Here is a 15,652-nt window from a genome sequence, read left to right on the forward strand (position 1 = left end):
ATAGTACTTAAAACCAGAGACTTAAGAGAACTGTATTCAAAATCCTGATGTCAAAAACCTTGAAGAATCACTTAGCATTTCAATGTGTTTGGCTCTGGGGGTGGAAACCGCAGGGTTTAGTGGGAAGAAGACAGGAATCATTTTTATCTGACACTGTAGCATATTGTTAAAGTTATGAACTATTATATACATGTATCTCTTCTTTGGAAGTTCAACAGTTTTAATTTCACACCTCTACTGCCCAACTACTTGCTATTTAAGTTATGGCTAAAAAGTACCCAAGTCTTTGTCATACATATAAGCTGACCACTACAGTTCCCCAACTAATGGCATGCCTGGGCTTCAATCATCCCCCATTTTCCTTTTGATACTATCAATGTTCTCATCTTTCACAATTTTAAAATTAATTCGACTAACACTGGCCCTTCTTGTTTCCTCCTTTCCCTGTTTACAAGGATAACAGCCTGCTGGGCACATTAAAGGTTTCAAACTACTTCACAGCAAAGAGAAAAATGTAATTTCTTCTATAAATTTTTACCCAGTTATAAAAAGCTAAACATTAGCTATCCTTTCATCAAAGTAGCACAAAACAAAGACATAAAATTGTACCCAGTACAGTGAGATCCAAGTACAAAAACCACCAGCCACTGGGAGAAGCTGGAATACTCATGTTACCTATTTAGTCCCTGGCTAGAATAAAAACATGTCAGTTACAATTAAATAAAGTAAAAATGTAGTTCCATCTTGTTTGCTTTTTTGGGTTTTAACAAATAGAAACCAGGCAAGGTGAATTAACACCTATACCTTGAAGGTGACAAGGAACATCATATTCAATCTCATCGTGTCTTGAGGGGCTTAAGAACAGAGTTCCATCCACCAGAGGGAACTGTTCAAACACGGGGAGCGCCCGGTGGCACAAAGCACAGTTTACGACGTTTCTGTGGCTGGCACTGAGGGCTGCAAGAATGAACTTCCGCAGATCTTCGCCTTGGCCTACTTGGGCATCGTCTTCCATCCGAACATGGAAAGTGTTTAGCTTATGCCTGGGGATGTGAGTGAGAAGTTCAGAGAGGTCCAGCCGCCGCAGGAACTGGACAGGGGTGTCAAAGTGTCCTGCCCTGTGTACAGACAGACCAGCCGAACTGTAATCAAAGTGGGCATTTCTGAACACGTGGCCTCCTGGCACGGCCTTTTTGTGAGGCTCAAGATGAATGGCATTCTTTAAGAATTCCCCAAGGTATCTGGAGGATCGGGGACCACTAAAGTGGGCTGGGGAGAGGATAGAGTAGCCTGTGGGTGGGGACTGGCCAGGGGAGCCACAAGGGGAGCGGGCGCCATAGGCTGCAGAACCGACTGTCTTTTCCTGGGAGTTCTGCCTGTCCATGGAGTGCCGCCGAGGAAGGTCATGGTTCAGGCCCTTCTGGGGCTTGTTCAGGGCCCTGCCTTTTTTTGCCTCCTCCCCAGCCTCCCCTGGAGGCCTTGCTGTGTTCTTCTCTGACCCAGACTTCTTCTTCTTTTCATCTTGCATTCGCTTTACCTGGTACCAGTCTGTGTCCTTTTTTAAGTGGCCCTGCCCACAGCGGCAGGAACAGAAGCGGAAAGCCAGGTCATAGCCCTTCTTGGTCCACATGTTTTGGCGGCACTGCTTCTCATTCCAGCTGCGGGCCCTGCCGATGCAGTTGAACTGTACCAAGATGCTGCTCTCCCACTCGTAGAAGCACTGAAGATGCATCCAGGTGCTGCAGGGACAGTGCTCATTGTTGCACACCACCTTCTGATAGTCATCCTTCTCCAGGTCCACTGGTCTCCCAAAGCTGCAGATCAGAGGCGTGGCACAAGGAGCTCCTGAAAGAGGAAGAAAACGAGATTCAGCACAAGGACACAAGGACTCCAGAGGGCGTCCATCTGTCCGCCTGGCCCATTCGTGCGAGTTACACCTCCCCTAGAACAAACACCAGGCAGATTTAGAAACACCCATTATTTTCTTCTGATACGATGCTGTCCCAAAGAAATTTATATTCTATTATTATTTGCTAAAAAAAAAAAAAAAAACAAAAAACCATACTGGTACGTTTCAAGAAGTCCAAATCCTTCCTAGTTCAATTGTGTGTCTGGCCTTCTAACAGTGTGGTATAAAGTTTTCTCAAGATGTGGGTATAACAACAGACAGTATCAGAGTTCCTTTAAAACTGCAAGGCAACTAGGAATATGAAGCGTCTACCCCAACCAGTTCTGGTGGCATCTTCAAAAGGGCCCTCAAAGTGCTTTATCACCAGGGGTTTTAGATAGCATCTGTCCCGAATAGTGGATAGCACTGAGAAAATAGACCAGCCTCATCTCAACTCTTCTTCTAGAGTCACCAGATACTAAATGCAGGATGTCTGGTTAGACTGTTAGCCTACACAGAACTCCAGTTAAGTCCTCAGGCAGGAGCGATCCTGTGCTTTACAAAATATTTAGCTACATTTTTGCCCTCCACCCAATGGTTACCAATAGTATCCTTTCTCTCAAATTTAATGCCCGGAATGTCTGCAGACATTTTCAGATACTCCTTGTAGGGCAAAATGACTGAAAACTACTAGTAAGGTAAGGGTCAAAAGCTCACAGAATGAGCAGGGAGTCAAGCACTGCCATCTCTGTGAGGGTTGTTCTTCTGGTGAGGGAGGGAGGCACCAAAGGCAATAGTGAGCAAAGGGTGTGCAAGATGAAAAGGTGGCAACTATGTGTCTGTAACTCCCTGAGAGACTTGGAGTGTAGCCACAAAGGGAAGAAAGGAGAATGTGAATGGAACAGGGGACAGCCAATGCTGAGATCAGAGCATGTTTTAGAAGCTTAGGACAACTCAGCAGCTTGAAAACATAACACAGGGAACAAATCCCCAACTTCCTTAGAAACACAACCTGACCACTGCCCAATGAATAACTAACACAACTTCCCACCACTTCCAACAGCATGGGTGGGCATACCTTTAAGCCTGTGCAAATCCTAGCTGTGCCTCCTGAACTCCAGTTGTCTCCTTCAGAGCAGGGTGCCAGGGTCTCAGCAGAGCAGCCCTAGATGACTGCTGTGGGCCTCCATCTGCCTCCAAGGAGTCTAAGCCCTTAATCCTCATTTGTACAAATCCCATTTTGTATAGGCGAGTAATCGAGAGCATTGATTCTGCCATCAGGATGCCTGTATACCAGTACCATTTACAGTGTTCAATCTTCCTAATGCTGCAACCCTTTAATTCAGTACTTCATGAAGTGGGGACCCCAACCATAAAATTAGTTTCATAGCTACTTCATAATTGTAGTTTTGCTACTGTTATGAATTGTAATTTAAATATGTATTTCCTGATGGTCTTAAGTGAAAGGGTTGTTCAAGGGTGTTGTGACCCATAGATTTACAAACAAGCTAGTACCCTTGGACAAGTTACTTCTTATCAGTTTCTTCTGTGGAAAATGCAGATAAAAATACTTTAGTTGTTAATGATAAAAAATTCATACATACACACACAGTGCTTAGAACAGAAAGGATATGACATCTATTAAACATTAGGTCTTCCTGCCTACTGCTTCAAATACTACCTTTACACACCTACTATACCACCTGACCCAGGCCTCTTACAATCAGGAGCAAAATAAAGTTTCATTAAGACACTGCCATGTAAAACTCATACCTGACAAAAGCAGAAGGAAGAACGAGCTGTAATACTAGAGGAACAAAAATCCAATTATACCAAAGCACACTGAAAAAAACTGTACAAGTGATTCATACTGAGTAACTACAACCACTTGGACTATGTCCTTGAAAATGTTGTCAAATAAAGTTCAGTTGCTTTAACCTTCAATTCTTCAGAGGGACAGCCTTAAATAGCATATCTTGGAAATGTAGTAATAATAATAACTAAGATATATGAACCCAGGATTAACAGGGTGGCTACTGATCTCTTCACTCACAATTATTCATAATGTAAATCCTGAAGTCCATTTGCCTTAAAAAAAAAAAAAAAAGACTAAGGTAAACTAATAAGGAAAAATTCTATTTAGATTCTTTCCAAAGAGCAGCAGATACACTTAAATCTGAACATTAAGCAACTCCTATCTAACAGACCCTGGAAGCTGGACCCTTAAGCAGCAAACTGAATTAAGAGCTTTAGGGCTGGAGAGATGGCTCAGTGGTTAAGACAACTGGCTGCTCTTCCAAAGGTCCTGAGTTCAATTCCCAGCAACCACATGGTGACTCACAGTCATCTGTAATGAGATTTGATGCTCTCTTCTGGTGTGTCTGAAGACAGCGACAGTATACTCATACACATTAAATAAATAAATCTTTTTTAAGAGCTCTAATACAGATACATGGAAGAAAGACATAACTTCATAACTCTACCCACACCTCCCTGTGGCTTTAAACACCCACCATCACTCATCATAGCAAGTCTCACCTGCTTTCTGCATCCACATTTCTATGTGGAAAGGCCCTGCTACAATGTGGACATAGTTGAGTATTCCCATATATGCATGTGTTGATCCCCACTGTAGCAATATGAGAGGATATGGACCTTTACGGGGTGCAGCCTAACAAGAACTGTGCCCTTGGAAGGACACTCAGTCTCTTGGAGCAAGAGGATGATCACTGAGTTGCTCTATTTCTTGATTTTTGTCTGCAGTTAGTTAGGAATACTTCTGAAATGCAGTCCTAGTAACCTGGCTGACTGGGCACCTGTTCCCTTACTAGAGCCATACAGAGCCCACACAGAACTGGACCAATGCACACACCACGCCCTGGAACCTCCAAACCTATGAGTTAAATAACCTCTTCATAAATACCCTGCCTCAGGTATTTCATTATAGCAATGAAAGGCTGACAAATATCGGCCAGCACTCCACCTTGCCAGCTCTGTATGTTTACACATCAGCCTCTGTAATGTGGCTTTGTAGCTAGGATACAAAAACAATACAAAGTCAAGAGCCTGCTTAACATTGAGTAATACACGCAACAGACATCACACTCTGACACACCTCCAACCCCAGAGTGAGGATGGGAGGAAGGCAGGAGATTAAGCAATAGGATGATTAGAAATAATAACAGGAAGAGCACAGTGGGGACAGCACAGGGACTTGTGTTTCTGCCCTATCCTCTCATGCACTCTCTCCTTCCCCTGACCACACAGGACAGGCAGCAGAGATGAGTAAGAAAGATGGAGTGCATGTGCTAATTCTGCTGCTGACCCACACTGAGCCACTCATCACCCATCAAGACAAAAGCACCTACCTGCTACTCATCTCAGATGGATGTAGCCTTTATAAACTGCAAAGTTCCATTATATTGTGTATTGCTTTCAACTACTCCCACCATAACATCCTACCTTGTGGCTAGCTCCCCAACTAAATGCAAACTGCCCCATTCTGTTTCCCACTTTTCTGTTTTGGATATACTATACAAGTGCTTAGAAATTAAGTGAGTGATGCTTCACTCTTCATTTCCTAACCAAAACTTCTAGAATCAGATTTTGTGACTCTAAGAAAACAGCACCAACAGATTCCAAATCATATCTACGATAAATTAGTTATATTATAAAATCCCTAACTCTTTTGTTGTGTTGCTATCTCACTATGTAGCCTAAGCTGTCTTGAATTTGCTACACAGACCAAAGCAGGCCTCAAATTCAAGAGATCAGCCTGCCTTTGCAGATGCTGAGATTAAAAGCACCACCTAAAATCCCTAATCCTTAAGAGAACAGCAGTCCCAGAGAGATAGAAATAAGATGAACTAACCAGACACATCTAAAACCCTTTAGTAAGAGAAACTCTCCGTTCAGTAAAAGCATGCATCACAACCGTCTCCTGAGACATTAAATCATGATAATCTCACAAGCGACACTGCAAACGGCCTGTACACAGTCAGCAATGTTTAAAAAAATGTCTAGAGAGCTGAGGAAACAGCTCAGCTGGTAAGGTGCTTCCTGTCACCCACACATGCATGACTTTCATAAAAGCCAGGTGTGGTGTCCTCATCTCATCTGTAAGCCCAGTACTGGAGCAGGCAGGGAGATATGCAGTTTGCTAGAGCTTGCCGGCTGGCCAATCAATCAGCCCCACCTTTAGTGGAACACTTTTTGGTTTGTTTTGGTTTTGTTGTTTTATTTTTTTAAGATAAAGTGGAGACTGGTAGAGGCTATCAAGGTCAACTTCTGGCTCTCACATGAACCCTGGGACATACATACAAGCATGTTCATAAATGTACCACACAAATACTCCACATACCACTCATATCCTGCCCTCCAGATATATATATATACCAAAATCGTGTATATAAACCTTCCAGGACCAGTTTTCACAGGTTTATCCTCAAGTATTTAGGACCCAACTTCTATTTCCCCGTACTCAAGGAAAAAATATACACTTTTTTTTCTTATGCAATCTTGCTCATTCTGGATAAAACTCAGAAGTTTCAAGTCTCTACAACACAGTAACAGAGCTAAGGTTACTTGGCAATTTGTCATCTCTCTCCATACTATATACTGGGTTCCACTTCAGGCCTAACAACTTTTTAAAGGGTCTGGTAACCTGACATTGCAGAGAAGAACTGGCTGTTCATCCCAAATTAATACATCTACAATACCATGGAGCACCATGAAGAATAGGGCAGAAGACCCAACGGACCAGGATATGTGCTTCAAGATAGTGTCTTCTATTCTTGAAAGGGAGGCTGTACCCATGAAATCTCAACAATATGGCCATTAAAACAAAACCTATCTAAAGAAAATACTAGCTAACATGCCAATATTGGCTAAGAAAATCTCACACGGCCCCACCTTTGAATGAAGGACTATAGGCAATCAATGGCTGCTAGGAGAGTTTTAGTCTTCTTTAGGCATAAGCCTGATAGATTTAAACTAAGCCGTAAATACATATACACAAGAGAAACTCTAATGGACTCAGCAGTTGTGTATATATGTATATATACATAAACATATATGTAACAATAATTAAAGAGGTAGTCATGAACTTGAGAGGGAGTAGGGGCCACATAGAAGGAGTTGGAGGGAGGGAGGAGGCACGGGTAGAAGTGATACAGTATTCATGTATGAATTCTCAAAAACTAAAACTTTAAATTTAAAACAATAAAGACTAGTCATCACTGTTCACCTATGAGGTACTCTGTTTTCAGAAATTTAACTGTAAAACTGAGTTATCTCCACCCCCTTTAAAACAATTTCAAGTATCCTACGCATGATGAGAGTTAGGGGGGGGCTGGGTCAGGAAGATAGATCATCTGACTTTATAAAGACTTTCTAAACTCTGAAGCCTGTAGCAGAGTTACCTAACCTTGTAAGTCTGTGACTAGGAAATGCAGTAGGTATGGAAGGAATGGACCAAGCTACTCTGGAGTAGCTGAAGTGCTGGTGAACAGAGATAGGAAGGAGGGACAGATATACCCAGCCTTTTATTGTTACCTCACTTTCTCAAACAACTACACGCCCAAGCTTCTTTCCTCAGAATACCAAGATGAATTTCAGCATTTCTGAGCAACCCACGTCTAAGTAGTCTCTTTCACAGCATGTACTCCTGCTGAGCGTCTTCACTTCTAGCTTCAGACATGGAAGTCAGCCTGTGTAGCACTCAATTCCTTCGCTTTCAGGCCTTGGCCAGGACATTTAACTGCCCCCCCCTCCCGTGCCACTGTTTTTTTTTCTTTACCCATAAAATGGTAGAAATAACAGTGCCTACATCAAAGGGTCACTATGAGTAATAAAAATTACTGAAGTAGTTCAAATAGAGCTTAACACCTATTCATTTAACTTTAAGCAATTATTGCTAAAAACTCCTGTCAGTCTGCAACAACACAATGCTAAAAACATTAAAAAATAAAAATATCAAGAAATTTGAGTTTATAGCACAGCTCCAGGGAGGTAACCAATCTTCTGTCACATACGCAGACTGCTGAGACACACGGGGAGGATGGCACAGTGTCCATTAACCCTTTTTTACTTCTCCCCTTCCACTGCACACAAGCACACCCCCTCCTCTTTCCCACCTGGTTCCTCTCAGCTTCCTCTCAGCCTCACATCCCTATCACAGACTCCTAGGCCATAGACTCCTGACTCCAACTCACACATCTCTCTACAGTGACCCTCCAAGTACCACGCTAAATAAATGCTCTCATGCAAAACGCCACCACTATCTTGCCTGTACTACTCTCGACCTCACTTCTTGTTGACCATGACTTCTCATGTGTGTTTTAAGCTACAAAGAGGTAGAGGTGTATTTTCCCCTATAATAAACAAAGCAGGCTAGCATACTCCAAACACTTCACTAACTGACTTGTTTTAACATCTTAAAGATGTCCTCAATATCAAAAAATAAGTACTTTATATCTTCTCCAACCTAAGCCCTTTATCCCGAGCTTGGGTGACAGGGATTCATAAAGCACAAAATATAATTTTATTTATGAAACTGGTCCTAAAGACCTGCCCCAACCAAAAAACAAAACAAAACAAACAAAAAAACCCAAACAAAACAAACAAATCAATCATCTTGAGTCTGTGATTTATGTATAAGAAAAACATGTTCAAAATGCCTAAATAAGCAATCATTGTGTGTTGTGTTTTAATTTAATGGGTGTCTTTTAACTTGTATTAGCTTTATTTCTACATCTAGTTTATCTCATAAATTAACAATGGGATGTGTCAGTATCTTTCACCCCATCTCATTTCTCCTCCAAAGTTGCTGATTTTTCACAATGTTTTTAAACACTAACATCAATTCACCCAAATACTTTGAAGGGTATAAATTATAACAGACAACATCAAAATATCACCAAATCACCCAGATCCTTGAAGATGTTCTATTAAGGTTAAGGATTCATGGAAATATACTGCCTAAGGTTAGTAGCTCTAAATAGGACCACTGAGTAACAAAGCATTTTTATAATTTAATCATCTGCTAGTTTAGAAATAAAAAGTGGTTTAATGCATAATTTGGAGAACTATATCTGCTAAAGTTATGCATATAATGTAAGTCTTTTGTTAATATTATTCTATCTGAAGTTTGTACAATTAGATTTATATAGTAGGATCATACTGTCCTAGACAATAAATTTGTAGGCTTTTCTCTTGCTCAGCTTTACAGCTTAAGAATATTAGAAAACTATGTGGTACTATAGCACCCAGATGCAGTACTAGCATCTTTCTGAAGGAAAAGCAGGGCCAGTTTTCTAAGTTGCATCACATCATAAAAAGTTATATGTGCAAGTGCATGCATGTAGACGTGGATATCTGCAGGGAGCTTTTTGGACAGCTTTTAAAGTCTTTACATCATTTTATAGCACTGTACTCAGATTTTAAAGCCTGTTTGTTCATGAGAAAACAGGCTGGGTTTTCATAATCTTTGCCAATATCCTTTGTATTCAGTAACAAGTAGTCAAGATTTGGCCAAAATTAAATGTCTTTATTTTCTTATATAGATTCCCACTTGCCATGAAAGTTATAGTTCAGGACCTCAAAATGTACTACTTCTCTCCTCTGAGTTGCCAAGTGGTGTCTAAGGAGAAAGAGCACAGGAGAGTCCCTGTCCTCCCCACCTTTGGAATCCCAATGGCTGAAGATGCAAAGGTTTTACCTCTCCCTGGCTGTCCAATAGATAAAATACTGACTTATCTGGCAGTGTGAGCAGTACATGCCAGCTTCCTGTCAGAAAATATAACCAATATTTGCTACTATTCAGTATCTTCTAAAAGCTCAACTAAGAAGCAATTTTAAGTCATAATCCATAGGTAAGCATAGAAGCTAAAATAAGGACATATGAGGACAAAGCATAATATATTCCCCAAATGCTTGTCTTAGTTAGGGTTTCTATTGCTGTAATTAAAAACCACCAAAACCAAAAGGAATTTGGGAAGGAAAAGGTTTTTTCAGCTTACAATTTACAGTTTATACTTCACCCGTGAGGAAGTCAGGAAAAGAGCTTAATGCAGGAACCTGTAGGCAACAACTGCAGCAGAGGTCATAGATGAATACTGCTTACAGGCTTGCTCACTCAATGCTCGTGCAGCTTGCTTTCTTGTACAACCTAGGACCACCTGCCCAGAGAGAGCACCATCTACAATGATCCAGACCTTCCTACATCATCACTAACCAAAAAAAAAAAAAAAAAGTCCCACAGGCTTGCCTACAAGCCAATCTGTTGAAGTCATTTTCTCAATTGCGGTTCCCTCTTCTCAAATGACTCGTACTTTGTGCAAAGTTGAAAAAAAAAAAAAAAAAAAAAAACCCTAGCCAGCACAGTACTTTAAAATTCAAACTGTAAACTTCACATAGGAAATACTTCAGAGTGATTTAAGTAAGTTTTCTTCAGTAAGTTATCATAGATATATGTATAATGAGCCCTCAAACTTCCCCAACAGGCAATCCGCCCTATAGTATGACATCTTAAATCAGTCCTGGGTTTTGTTATCAGATGTGGACACTGGGGACAATAAGGTGGAGGACTCCTATGCAAAATAAAATAGACTTCTCAAGTCAAATGGCTAAGAGATGGTTACTGAGCCACACTGTTTCATCCCTTGGACAAATTGCCTTTCATAATAACAGCAGGCAAAATAAATATTGCTTATTTATTAAAAAATATTGTCCTTAACATTTTTTTGTTGTTTACATCCCTGACAGTTAAGTGGCTGGCTTTAGTTATTTAACCTAATAAAGACTAGAGCACATCACTACTGTTTGCCTCCTGACCTTGTGCTAGAACTAAAGCTAAACTTGTGACCTACTTCTTCTAATGGCTTGGGGTAAACACTATTGCACCTATTAAGTCCCTATTTTTAATATTCTCTGTGATTATTTACATTATACTATGTATATTCTTTTGAAAGACAGCTTAATTGTGTAAAGGAAGTTCATAACTAAAGCAAAAGTCTCTTCACATGCTTCCTTAACTTACAATTCAGTTTTATCAAATATGAATTAAAGTCTGTACTTGATAGGTGCCAAAGTTCCAGCCCTCATTTTGCAAAGCCAGCCAGAGAAGGGTGTAGCTTGGTTGGCCTCAATGCAAATTCAGTGAGCAGAAATCCTTCCTTTGCAGTAACACATGACTAGACCGCCAGTCTAGTAGATTTTTCTTTTTTGTATTAAAACAAAAGAGTAATATGGAAGACAAAAAAATAAAAGCAAATGACTATTGGAAATACTGATAAGTTTGTGTGCTAATATGCTATTATCCACACTTTCCACTTCCTCTTTTCTACTTCTACAGTGAATGGAACACCATTAAATGACAACCTGAATCTTGCCCATCGTAACTAATCACAGCTATATTTAATTACTTACAAATATTACGGATGAGGTCAGATTTCTTTTTAATTAGTATATGCTAGTAAGTATAGTCAACATCAACTTACTGTATCAGACTAAAAACAAGCAAAACAAACCAACAAAAAAAAGCCTAACTACAATAAAGAGGGAACCAAGCCTAGCGGCACACAGTAATAATCCCAGCACTTAGGAAGCTATGGCAGGAGGATCAAGGATTGTTGAGTTCAAAGCCACCCAGTGCTACACACTGAGATACTATCCCTCTCCCCACAAAGCAGGCAGAAGTAGAGTTCAGTGGTAGAGAGAACCCTGGTGTGCCATGCCCTGGGTTCCTACAAAATAATAAATAAAAAGATAGGGAAAGGAAAGGGGAGAGGGGAGAGGAAAAAACAAGAAAAGGAAAATGAAAAAAGAAAAGTAAAATATAGAATAACTTGAGTACCTGGCAGTAGAAGTCACTACAGATAAGAACTGTGAGAACAACTTGATTGGATTAATGAATACCCCTGGCACTAAAGCAGGCCTTCAGGCAGGTCTTTGACAGTGTTTACATAGAGGCTTATTAGAGAAAGACAATCCACTCTAAATGTAAGGGACACCATTCTCATGGTCTTGGTCCAGCCAGATAAACAATGATATTCCCCTTTCTCTGCTTTTGGTCAGCACTATAAATCAAGCCACATTCACTGCCATGACTTCCCCACCATGAGAATTAAAACCCTCTGCCCTGGGAACCGAATTAAAAAGGTAAGCTGTATGTTGTCAAGTATTTGGCCAAAGTATCCAGAAACTTAACTAATACAAGGACATGTGCATAGTACACTCCCAAAGTGCCTTCATACTCAAACTATAAACTTTAATCACTTCATAAAACTATGACTCAGTTTTCTGGGCAAGTTTATCACATATAATTGTGTACAGAAAGAGTCTCTCTATTTTACAGGATACTGACTGCCTTAGTTTTGTTTTGTGTCTCTCAAAAAAAGCAAGTCTTCCTATGAATCAAGACATGGCCACAAGCTAAACTAATTCCAATGAGATACCTTTCCCAGGTGATTGTAGATTGTCAAAATGACAATTAAAACTGACTGCCACGTAACATGGATACTAATGAAGATAGGTATGGGATTTGTTTTGGATAAGCAACACTTAAAAAGGACTCTTCTAAAAGATAAAATAAAATCACCAGGTTCATTTTAGGGTCAAAGACTGCAGTGTGTGCTGTATTGATCTGGAATCCAGGGGGCTCTCTTTGTTAAGGGTCTGATCCTCAGCTTGGTTCACAGAATGTGGTGAACTTTGAGAAGTGGGGGCCTACTGGAAGGCTTTCAAGTCACAGGGACCGTGGGATACCAACCGTTTCCTCTCTTTATTACTTCCCAGCCATGTGAGTGGAGTTGGTCTACCATGTGCTGACGATGTACCTCCACAGTCAAAAAGCAATAGGGCCAATTAACTGAAACGTCGAAAATCATCTACCCAAACAAACTTTCCTTCTTTGTTTGAGCTAGGTCTCTCTCTGAAGCCTGGACCTGCAACTCACTATACAGACCATACCAACCTTGCTTTCAAAGGCCTAGCTGTCTCAGTCTTCCGAGTGCTAAGATTAAAACCATGCACTACCACACCCAGCAGCCTTTTCTTTTTATAAACAGAGCCGTTTAAATACTTGTTACAGGGGGAAAAACCTGACTATCAAACTATAGAAGAAAAAAAAAATACATGAAGTCTCTGAAAATGCTCTAATTCCTATCAACTGCTGAAGATGTAGGCCAATTCAAAAAGCATCTTAAATAACTGTTATATGCCCAATGTGGAGTTTGTTATGTGGGTTAAACATGAGGGAAATAAAAGTAAGTCATAGCCCCCCTTTTTTTGCTCACCTTGTATTTTTGTTTTATTAAAACCTGGATGCCTAATATTAGGTTAAAAACTAACATGTTGGTTTCCTTGTCTTCCAAGACTTGTCACTGTTACTTATTGCTATACAGATAAGCTAATATTCTTGAAGTAATTTTGGTAAGGGTTTGTTTGGGTTTTTTTTTGGGGGGGGGACTGGGTTTTTTGGTTTTGTTTTGTTTTTGTTTTGTCCTGTGCAGTTACTAAGTAAGGTTCATCTAACTTAGTGGTTAGTATCTGCACGGACTTTCTTAAGTAACCTGAATAAGCCTAATAGCCTTTGCAGAAAGGCTGTATGTACATACATACATTGGGGCGTGCCTTCAAATGGTGATGTAACAGTTTTAAACTCTCTTTTAGCCATTAATTTCTGGTCCTGTGGAATCTGGAGGTTAGCCACAGGTAGAATTGGAGCCTTATTTCCAGGGTTTTCAAAGAATGCATATTACCCTGCACAAAGACATGGTTTTCAAGAGTTACAGGATTATATCTGTGATTTTAAGACCCATAAGGACACTTCATTCCCCAGATTTTTTATTTTACGTTTCATGAACCAATTTTTGTTGGCCCCAACTATTATAATTACTATTGGCACTTCTGCAGCTTCAGTAAGTAACTGCAGGCAACTGTTTTCAACAGACATCTCAGGACTTTGCACCAATGGCAGGTCAAGGGGACATGCCCTTCCAGAGAGCTTCTAGACAGATTAAATAGTGACAATTCAGCAGGGCTAGGATTGTTAGGGGAACTTCAGACCTATCCCACCTTCCATGATTACCAAGCAACTATAGTTTTGAAAGCTACTTTGACATGGACGTAAAGAAGAAGGGTAGAAACAAGACAAGCTAAATCACCACAAACCCCATTATTCTGATCCAACTACTTCTGTTGAAAAGGCATTCTTAGAATTAAATAAACTACCAGAGTTTGAAAACTTGATTTTGACAATTTTGCTATTATTCTCATTGCAAACTAACCCCAATTAAAAGGAAGGCCTCATGAAAGGACTCCACTCCATGTTAGAATGTTGTCTGACTTGACCTTGTGCAAGCAACCACAGCTGCCCTAAGTTCATAAGCACAGGAATGCTGTCATTCCAAGCAGGTCTTCACTTGTATTTAACATCATACACTTTTATGTTATCTCAGTCTACCCAGTCTATTCTCCTAGATCTATTCTTTCCTTAAATTCAATTAGAACCTAAAAGTTAACCTAGCTTCAAATTCAAACTAAATACAGATATTTACCCATTTTAAATTCTTATTCTGGCTTGGCATGCTAACATCAGTAAAAAAGACACATCAATAATCTCCTGAAGGTAGAAAAGCCCCATTTTCATTTTCTAACATAAGCTATATTATGACTCATGTCAAAACCCAAATGGACATAGACCCAAAATATGGCTACTTTAGTCTGACTATCAGAGTAGAGAAAATGATCTATGATTCTTTCTGATAAAAATATCACAGTTCCACATAATAGAAATAAGAAGAACCCTTCATGCAGAGTCTACAGACACTTCCCAGACACACAGAGGATCCTTTAGTCATATACTCCAGGGCATTTAGCTTTTTCGTGGCCTTCCTTCCTCCATCCCCAGGCATCAGCACACACAGAGTAAAGAGCTGGGCTAGAGATGTGGGTTAATGGTGAAACATCCGTCCATCACGCTCATGGTCCTGGGGTGAATCCCCTGCAGCACTTTTAAAAGAGCAAAGAAAAGCCAGGCAGCGCCATGGCCCTACACACCTTTAAGCCCATACTCAAGGCAGAGGCAAGCAGATCTCAGTGAGTTCGAGGTTAGCCTGGTCTTCTAAGAGAGTCCAGAGCAGCCAGGGTTCTGTTACACAGAGAAACCTTGCCTCTAAAAACCAAAAAAGAAAAAAGGAAAAGAAAAAAAAAAAAGAGCACAGAGATAGTCACCAATAATTTTGAATAACCAGATAGAGTAAGACACATAAAGTTCTATAAGTAAGAACAGTCTATTCAAAACATTCAGCACTCACTCATAATTAGCACTCAAACTTACTAAACTTCTAAGCTAAGCCACGTTGAAGAAATATTTAAACCCAACTACATCACAAAAGCTTCCTGACCCTTATCTTTCATAAAAGACAAGGAGACAAATCTACTGGAGCTGAGACAGCTGCTGAGATCAAAAGGAAAGGGAGAAAGTTACAAACAAAAAAGCAGTTTTCCTTGAAAAGAAAGTCAAGAAACGCAATATGGTATGGAGAATATTAAATCAGACAGCAGAAAAAACACTGGGCACTAAGACTAAGTTTAGCCTCTTTCAGGTGTATCCTGGTGGAATAACACACTAACATGTGTGATTTGAGTTTAAACCAATAATATCTTATCACAATACAGCTAATGTCCTCCCTCTATCTATATCCTTAAATAAACAATTACATTTACTTATTTAATTTGCTGAGCTGAAATCTCCAAAATAAA

The 15,652-nt window shown here is 40.1% G+C and overlaps 1 protein-coding gene across 2 annotated transcripts in view; it reads right to left on the reverse strand.

The window, feature by feature from the left end:
- Heca (hdc homolog, cell cycle regulator) overlaps window positions 1–15,652 on the reverse strand; it is a 49,028-nt gene that overhangs the window by 15,148 nt on the left and 18,228 nt on the right. For both annotated transcript variants that reach the window (XM_006512783.4, NM_001033432.3), the window contains exon 2: window positions 805–1,845. In XM_006512783.4, the coding sequence (XP_006512846.1) occupies window positions 805–1,845 (1,041 nt within the window). The remainder of the gene's footprint in view (window positions 1–804; window positions 1,846–15,652) is intronic.

The sequence above is a fragment of the Mus musculus genome, chromosome 10 (genome assembly GCF_000001635.26).
Source record: "Mus musculus strain C57BL/6J chromosome 10, GRCm38.p6 C57BL/6J".
NCBI lineage: Eukaryota > Metazoa > Chordata > Mammalia > Rodentia > Muridae > Mus > Mus musculus.